Source organism: Corella eumyota, chromosome 7 (assembly GCF_963082875.1).
Source record: "Corella eumyota chromosome 7, kaCorEumy4.1, whole genome shotgun sequence".
Lineage (NCBI taxonomy): Eukaryota > Metazoa > Chordata > Ascidiacea > Phlebobranchia > Corellidae > Corella > Corella eumyota.
Window position 1 is genome coordinate 10,918,394 of NC_137496.1, and position 9,186 is coordinate 10,927,579.

Sequence of the window (9,186 nt, forward strand, 5' to 3'; positions counted from 1 at the left end):
AGACAGTTTCTCATTTCCATTTAGGGATCCATTAGTTAGGTTGTATTTATTCAAAGATTTAATGTAGTTTAGGCTAGTTTAGTTGGTCTAAATAAGGCGTGGTGTGTTTACGTAACTTTCGCAAAATCGGGAACTAGTTTCATTTTCGTTTTATACAAACTAACAATCGATTTCTTTTTATTTAAGGTGATCTATATCTGTTGATAACTTGTTTGTTAAGTAAAATATAATATGGTAAACCAGTGTTAATTAAAATAATGCATTTTTCAATTCCCGACACCCAAGAAGTGAGATTTGAAACTGGATCTTCATATACTGTAAGTATGTTTAGTAAATATAATGTTACATAAAATTGTGTAAAGAATTACTTAAAATTAAAAGTTTTAATCTGTTAAAGTTCGTTTTTACTTTAACTAGTGTTTGGTTTACTGTAAGTCATGTTGATTAAACATTTTCTATTGATAACTGGCAGTGTGTAAAAGTCTGGTGTTTAAAACACTTGACTTCACTTCATGAGGTCCTGGGTTTGATTTCCACTGCTTTACCGCTCTATCGTCCTTAAGTATGGTGCTAAAATCTGTTGAACTATTTCTGCAAACCAATCAACATATTAATTATCGAGCAATTATAATCAATAATATCCCAAACTGCAGAAGCTAACTTAAGACTGGGTCAGAGTAACAAATGTTACTCTATGTTCAATTTGTTGAGTCAGTCTTATTATTTTAAAGAGTAACTACAAAAAATTTAATAAAATAAAAACAATTTAACTATTTTAGTACTCTTGTTCTGATATAATTTTAGGAGAAATTTTTTTTTTAATATGATGTTTAAGAGAAAACGTTTTATGTACATTACAGCCTAAATTTATATATTATTTGAACAAACTTAACGACTTAACTTTTATGATGTTTCAGGCTTTTAATGTTCATGTTAACGGTGTGTTACATTGTTCTGTGAGATACAGTCAACTGCACGACCTTAATGAGCAGGTAATAAAACAACTGTAACATTAAAAAATGCATGTGCTTGCATATTTTAAACAAATGATATTTACATTTTACTTTCATTTATTTTAAAGAGTAATTTATTTAGCAAAATTTTTTTTGGTATTTATTTATTTTGATGTGGGAAGGTCGACTTTCTAAACATAGAGTAACATTTGTTACCCTGACCCAGTCTCAAGTTAACTCTGGCGGTTTGGGATATTATTGATTATAATTGTCTAATAATCAAACTGCTGATTGATTTTGGCTAAAAAGGAGTTTGTACTGTTTATAGTGCCTTGCTTAAGGGGGGCTCTCTCATGGTAATCTAACCCAGAACCTCATGTAATGAAGTTTATTTAGAGTCAATTTATTTAGTATCAATTCTATATTTTATTACACATTTGGTATTTTTCAATTTTGTTTGTTATTTTAGTTGAAGGAGGAATTTGGAATTCATTCCCTTCCCCAATTCCCTCCCAAAAAGTTTTTAACTTTAAACACAAGTGATTTGGACGAACGAAGAATCAAACTTGAGAAATACATCCAAGATGGTAAAATTATTATTTTTTCGATTATTATAATTAACGTAAAACTAAAAAAGGGTTAAATTTTGAATTTTTTTTTAATAAAGATTCATTTTTATTCTATAGCATTACCTAATTAATTTATATATAATACATTAAATAAATTTTTTCAGTATAAAAAAGATAAATTAAAATGTGATTTGACAAAAATAGTTTGACTATGAAACTTAAATATATTTCATATAAAACAGGTTTGTGTCGAAACATGTACTTGTGTTAATGATATCATCTTTATTATTACAGTAATATACATAATACAATATTGTACACATTGAGTTTCTCTATAACATATTAGTCATGGGAGTTTACTTTTTTTTTAAGTATAATCATTTTTTGTTAAATTTTTACAATTTTTTGGGGAAGTAAGCGATATATAAACACAATGTTAATAATTTTTAATAAAAAAATCTTATTTAAAAATACAGACTAACTATACTTTTTTATATTTTGATTTTAAATTTCAAATTTTTCTTATTTTTTAGTAAGTCAAATCCCAGAAATTTGTGGAAGCGATTCTTTTAATACTTTTCTAAGAAGGGCACAGCAAGTAAGTATTAAAAAAGAATTAGTTTTAAATTAAATATATGTAATGTGATTTTAATTAATATAAAGTAATAATAGACTTTATAATTGAATTTTAATTATTTTTAAGCTGTATTAATATAATAATCTTTATAATCAATTAATCAGGCTTTTTAATATTGTTTTTAATCAATATTTTAGTGATTATAATTATTAAAAAACACTAATCATATTTTCGTTGTTAAATCATTTTGTTAATATAAAACACAACAATTTTAAACACAATTCAAATGTAAAAATAATAAATTTTATCTTCAAAAGATATTCAAAAAATCGAAAATCAAAAATCCAAAAAAAAAATTAAAAAATATTTTTTTAAAAATTTTTCTTTGAATTTTATTTCAAAGGAAACTCGGCAAGAGCAAGCTACTGACGTATCCCTCAACATTTACCTTTTGAATGGATCGAAAATCAAACTTGATATTTCAAGCACAACCAAAACTGAGGAAGTACTTGAGGTATTATCAGATCGCTTCAAAAAGTTATAAAATTCAAATTGTTTATGGAATTTAAATCAGCAAAAAATATTAAAAACTTTGATACCTTTGTGCCAGTTTCTACCAAAGGCTTTTAAGAATTTATATTAAATAATATTTATTACTTTTTTAACATAATATACTTTTTATTTGCAGAAAGGAATGTCTTTCCTTGGAATTAGTGACAACTTAGCTCAATATTTTTCGCTATTTCTTTACAAAACTAGCAACAAAGAAAAATACTCAAGTGAGTAATATATATTTAAATATTATGGTAGGGTTATTTTAACACTTGGTTTCACTACTGTAGTTCCTAATTTTGATTCCTCTTTCTTTTATGCTGTAGTGCCTTTAAGTAAGATACTATAAACGGTATAAACTCTTGCTAAACCAAAAACTGATCAACAACTTATTATCAACGAATTTTTAAGAGTATATATATTGTTCTTACAGTTAATTTAGGATATGGCTTGGGTATTATTACAATACATAGGTTACTTTTTTAAAGCCTGACACATTACTGAAATTTTGATATTTTTATAGTTGTTCGTGAGTTGCAAGATTTCGAATCTCCCTACATCTCGTTAAAAGCTTTGAAAGATCGATTAAATTACAAGATGGTGATTCGAACAAATTACTGGGATGCTTCAATCGATGAAACTGTTGCCCAGGATAAAATTGGGCTCAACCTGCTTCAAATACAGGTTTGAATTGTTACTATGAACAATATACATGTATTTATGTCTAATTTGTAGAAATACAAAATAAACAAAACTGCCATTTGTTGTGCACAGGTAAATTAACACAGGCAAATATTAGTCAAGAGTTGCGACCATATTAAGACAATTAAACTCTTGACTGTAGGGTGGGCTGTTGACTAGTAATAATAATTTTTTGTTAAACAAAATTTAAATTAATTTCACACCCTTATAGTGGTTGAAATAATAAGTCTTGTTATACAAAGTGAAAGCACTGGGTCAAACCCAGGATCTTTAGATAGAGCCTTTAAGTAAATTTAAACCCAGGTATGTGCTAAAAAGTAGAAAATATTATTTATAAATATTTATAACAGTATGGTATCGATTTCAAGTTTTTAATAAATATTGACTTTTAGGCCCAAGCTGATATTGGATTGGGTTGGATCGAGTGCACTAATGAAAACAAACAAAGACTCGACTCTCTCTTAAGTAAAGGCTCTAAGAAGGAGGTAAACATAATTATGTCCAATTTTTATACACCTAATAAATGTATAAGTGTATTTATTTATATAGGTAGTTTTACAGTAGTGTTTATTTTGTTAATAAGGTTAGGGCCATTTTTTGTTAGTTTTTATTCTTAATATGGAAAGGTCGATTTCATGACCTAAACATAGAGTACCATTTGTTACTCTAACCCAGTCTCTAGTTGACTATGTCAGTTTAAAATATTATTGATTCTAATTGCCCGATAATTATGCTGCTAATTGAGTGTTGACTCAGCAGAAGTTCATACAGTTTATAGCGCCTTACTTAAAGGCGCTCCAGCATAGAAGCATTGTGAATCAAACCCAGAACCTCATGTAGTAAAGCCAAGTGTTCTTACCACTACAACACAGTTAATAATGCACAAATAAAAAGGTTGACAAAAAACGATGTTTTTATATATTTTTTTTAACACTTTAAAATTGTGAATATAGGTTAGATATTTAGTATAAAACCGACAATTGTCGCCCCTTTAATTTAATGGTAATTTTCAGACAGTTAACTCGCACTATAATTTCGACTTAATAAAAGAAATAAGGAAATTGTCGGGATAATATTACTGGGTTGTTTTAAAATTACACAGTACAGTCATTTTAGAAGTCTCCTTAAATACTTGCTTATTTATTTAGTTATAATAGACTTGCTGACAATAGGAAATTTAATATTACGTGAATATTTGTTCAAACATTTAATGTAACTCAACTTAAGTTTAATATTTACAATAGGTAATTTAAATGTAAAAAAAACTTTTTATTTTTCGAGTTTTGTTTTTTTAAGTAAAATTATGTATAAAGAGGTCTATTTAATAATTTTGTTCTATAAGCCAACTGATTTTGTCATATTTTTATTACATTATTATATCGTTAAATATCTATTTTTTGAGCATTTTTATTGGTGCATTAAAATTAAAAAAATATGATTTAAGTTTTTATTTTTTTAACATTTGTTTTACTTTTTAGTACATGAAGTTGTGTCAAACGTTGTCGAATTACAAATATATTCAGTTTGATCCTTGTACTTGTGATAAACCATCTAAAAACACCAACAGTATTGTATCTGTTGGAAACTACCAAGTTAAATTAAGGTGAATATAACAAAAAATTTAACTTTCTATGTTGTAGACCTAATTTTGGTTTGTAATTTTTTTGCTATACATTTATTCCTAATGTGGAAAGGACTATTTCATGACCTTAACATAGAGTAACATTTGTTACCCCGACCCAGTCTTACGTTGACTTTGGCAGTTTGGAATATTATTGAATATAATGCTCGATAATTTAACTGCTGACTAGATTTAGTAGCTCCTTACTCAAGGATGCTACAGCATGAGAGCAGTGGAGATCAAACCGAGTAGTTCATGTAGTGAAGCCAAGTGTTTTACCCACTACACCACACTGTTGATGGATTTAATTGACAAGTTTTTTAAAATTTTTAGTAGTTTTGAAAAGTAAAATAAATTTTTAATTAATTTTTATTTCACAGGGAAGTTAATAATGAGAAGAGAGAAATAATTTTGCCGGTCACCAGAATTAAATCATGGAAGGTAAGTAAACAATATCTAGTTGTATATTGTTAACATAAGTGTATTTTATACTAGTATTGTGTAGTGGTCAGAACACTTGGCTTCAATACGCAAGGTCCTGTGTTTGATTCCCATTGCTCGCATGCCTTGGCACCCTCAAGTAAGGCGCTATAAACGCCATAAACTCCTGTTGAGTCAGCACTTAATCAGCAGCATAATTATCCGGAAATTATATTCGATATAATATTTTAAACTGCCACAGGCAACTCGAGACTGGGTCAGGGTAACAAATGTAGTCTATGTCCAGGTTGTAAAGTTGACCTTTCTACATTGAGGATAAATAATTATTAAACTTGTGTTTTATTTGTCTAGGTGTCATCAAACTTGGAAAATGAAAACAAACAACAAAACGACAAAAATTATCTTCAAATAAGTTTCGAGTTTCTAGTAAGCAAAAACACTCTTCAGTGGATCACATTAGTCAGTGAACAGGTTTGTGATGTCATAATTGTCTTTTATAAGGTCCTTATGGTTTGGGATTTGATTCTCACTGATGGTATTTAAAAAAAAATTAAATTTGCTTTTTTTTAAATATTTTTGAATTTATAAAAATATAGCCTATAAAATGGGTTCTATAAAGATAAATTAAATTTAAGCTCTACTAGGACCAAAATTAATATTATAAATAGTATATGTACAATACATTAGAAACTTTTATAACTTACAATTTAATAAACACTAATTTTAATATTACATTGATTTTTAAGTTCTAATCTTACCCTCAGGGAATTGTGTGGTTTTTATTAAGTTTTAACGCCATTAAATCACAACTTTCATATAAAAACAACAACAATTATTTAACTGACTCAACACTTTTAATCAATAAATTTTTAAATAAAAACTTTAACTTGTCCATCTATATATAACGAAACTTAGTGAATGATTATAGATATACAACTATTATAAAAAATTTGCGTATTTTATATTGCCAATTAAACTTTATTATATAAATTTGTTATAAAGTTGGTCAAAATGCATAGATAACACCTATATATATATATCTATTTTTAACATGGTTATTGTTTTATTTAAAGGCTATCATGATAAGCATGTGTGTTAAATCAATGGTTGATGAACTTATCAGAAAAAGATCTGGGAGCAAAATTAAAAAGGTAAAATGTTTTTCCAAATTATTTCAAAGATCCATAATTTTTAATAAAATTACATGTAACATTTTTTAGACTGTGAATGTAATTTGCATAATAATGGCTGTTGTTTTGTATGCTAATTTTTTTAAAGCTATATATTTTTAAAACAGGAACTTAAATTATAAAAATAAAAATATTTTATTACCCATACAGCCAGCCAATTCTTCTAACTCCCCTCTTACTTACAAAGCCCGAGACAAAACAACACAATCGTTATTCGATAGCTCACAACTTAAAGTAAGAAATTTTTTAATATTTTTCCGTTAAATTCAATTTTTAGACTCCTATATTTAATTCCAAGTTAAAGTTAAAATCGTTGTAAACTATATGGTTTAATAAGCTTTTACATTTGGCTGTTGTAAACAACATTTGTGGTTTAAATGACGCACTTTGGGATTATCTAGCTTGTTTTTTAACGTGTTTTTGTTGACAATATCAATATAGTAAATATTGAATGTAGTTGGTATTAAGGTTACATTAATTTTAAAAAAATACGATTAGTTTTTTAAAATTAACAAAATTTGCGGAAAAATGCGGAAAATGAATTTCTGAAAATGATTTTAATTTAAAAATCTGATTTTACTGCCAAAATTTTTAAGAAGTGGGAATCAAACCCAAGACCTTATGTGTTGATAACAGTTGCCTTATTCACTATTTAATTAAATAGTGTAAATAATATTTTTGTATTTTTAATAGTTTTTTTGACTTTTGTGTTTTTAGACAGATGATGGTGATTTAGTACATAAGGCAAAACACTCCGTCAAAAAATTTTCAGTAAGTTCACACTAAATCTCGAATTTAATATAAATAATAAATCTATAAACGATTTCGGTAATAAAATGGTTTTGTAAACCTTTTATTTAGATATTTTAGTATTAGGTTATTTAATTTATTTTAACATGACATATAACTTATTATACAATATCGTCCAAACTTGTACAAATTTTATTTAACTTTTATAATGTAAATAATACTAGGAAATCTAATAAAGGCTTTTATTTATTATGTGGTTTCAATAAAGAAAAGTCAATTTAACAAGCCTATAGCTATAAGCTTGTGTAATATGTATTTTGTTTGGTTTAAAATTTTAGCTTGTGTTTTTTGAAATATTTTGAAAAATGTTATTTTCAATATTTATCTATAATGTAGTGTATGTATGTCTAAATTATAGGCCTACAAAATAAATAAAACTTTCTTTGGCGAAATTTTTGCTGATAATAGTTAAGAGTTGCGACTATATTACAACGATTAAAATCCAGATTGCAGGGTGGGCTATCAACTTTTTATTTAAAAAATTAATTCTGTTTTATTACACATATTTAATTTACTAGGCAATTATGCATTGTTATTTAATATTTAATGTAACATAACGCATTTAAAATAAAATTTTTAGAATATCTAAAAAAGATTAAAATTTTAATTTAGGAAAAATTTTCCTCTTCAAAGTTGAACATACCGGTAACCGAAGCTCCTTCCCAACATTATGATGTCACAAGAGAAACATTTGAGAAAATTGGAGATGAAGATTTATAATTATTTCAACTTTATTAAAAAACTTTTCGTTTTTTCTGAGTTTTTTTGATATAGTTTTTGTCAATTTCTAACGTAGATTTTTTTAAATGGTATTAAATTTGTATAAAATGTGTTTTTTTTTCTTGCTTTTTACTATAATTGCTTAATTTTTGATATTATTTTTTATTGTTAAATTATCCAATTTATGTAGTTATTGTTAAAGTCAATATTATCGTTGTGCTTATAATTATAAATTAAAATTTTTTTTTTGTTTTTTTATTATTTTGAGTTTAAAATTTGATTTATTTTCATGACATCATTAATATATAAATTTTTCTGTACATTAGGCCTATTTAACCATTATCTAAACATACACAAAAGTATTTAAAATTTGACAATCGCCTTTAAAAACTATTTAAGTATTATCCATTATTGATCAATTAAATTTATTAGACTATCTTTGGTGGTATTATTTAGCCACTGTATTTTAATGTGCAATTTTCTTTTTATCTCTTTCTAAATGCAATTTATAGAATGTAATTAGCTTTTCAATCCAGTTTTAAATCTTCAATTAAATAAAAATTAATTATATTGGTTAAACCAGTTCTAATATATTAAAATTATTGTTAAAACCCAATTTGGTATAACAATCTAATTAGTAATGCTTTGTTAATATAGCTTAAATTTATTTCTTAATTATCAATTGATTTTTGAATGTATTTCGTTATTTTTTTTTTAAATTTCTTGAAAATTTGTTAAAGTGCCTTTACTATTACTTAGCTTTAAATATATTTTATTGAGTTAAATTTGTGCAATTTAATTTTAGATTTTTTTACAAGTTTATGATATGTTTAATTGTAAAGTGCTTTGCCTTCTCTTATTTAATCTTTGTCAAGTTTCAAACCTTTACATTCCAATAATAAATTTTAAATATTTTATTTTGTTTTACTTTTATTTTAAGTTTTAGTTTTTTAGTTGGATTTTTATTTTTCTTTAGTGCTTTCTAGTTAACAAGTTTATAGATTTATCTATATTTTTATTTAGTTTATTTGAAAGAAAATAAGTTTTTTTG

General features: G+C 25.6%; 1 protein-coding gene across 1 annotated transcript; it reads left to right on the top strand.

Moving 5' to 3' along the window:
• Nucleotides 1-182: 182 nt before the first annotated feature.
• LOC145759308 (sorting nexin-17-like) lies at nucleotides 183-8,758 on the top strand. Its single transcript, XM_082573111.1, has 15 exons — nucleotides 183-317; nucleotides 918-992; nucleotides 1,423-1,540; nucleotides 2,056-2,120; nucleotides 2,503-2,613; nucleotides 2,788-2,878; nucleotides 3,175-3,335; nucleotides 3,746-3,838; nucleotides 4,832-4,956; nucleotides 5,355-5,415; nucleotides 5,767-5,886; nucleotides 6,489-6,566; nucleotides 6,756-6,839; nucleotides 7,323-7,376; nucleotides 8,028-8,758. The coding sequence occupies exons 1-15, from the start codon at nucleotides 258-260 to the stop codon at nucleotides 8,133-8,135; spliced, it is 1,404 nt and encodes a 467-aa protein (XP_082429237.1). The 5' UTR covers nucleotides 183-257; the 3' UTR covers nucleotides 8,136-8,758.
• The last annotated feature ends 428 nt before the right edge of the window (nucleotides 8,759-9,186 follow it).

Bases quoted from the DNA above. Each gene is read 5' to 3' on its own strand.
- LOC145759308 (XM_082573111.1), top strand. From the start codon at position 258: ATGCATTTTTCAATTCCCGACACCCAAGAAGTGAGATTTGAAACTGGA. The intron at 993-1,422 runs GTAATAAAACAA...TTGTTATTTTAG, and splicing joins TGCACGACCTTAATGAGCAG to TTGAAGGAGGAATTTGGAAT. The intron at 5,416-5,766 runs GTAAGTAAACAA...TTATTTGTCTAG, and splicing joins CCAGAATTAAATCATGGAAG to GTGTCATCAAACTTGGAAAA.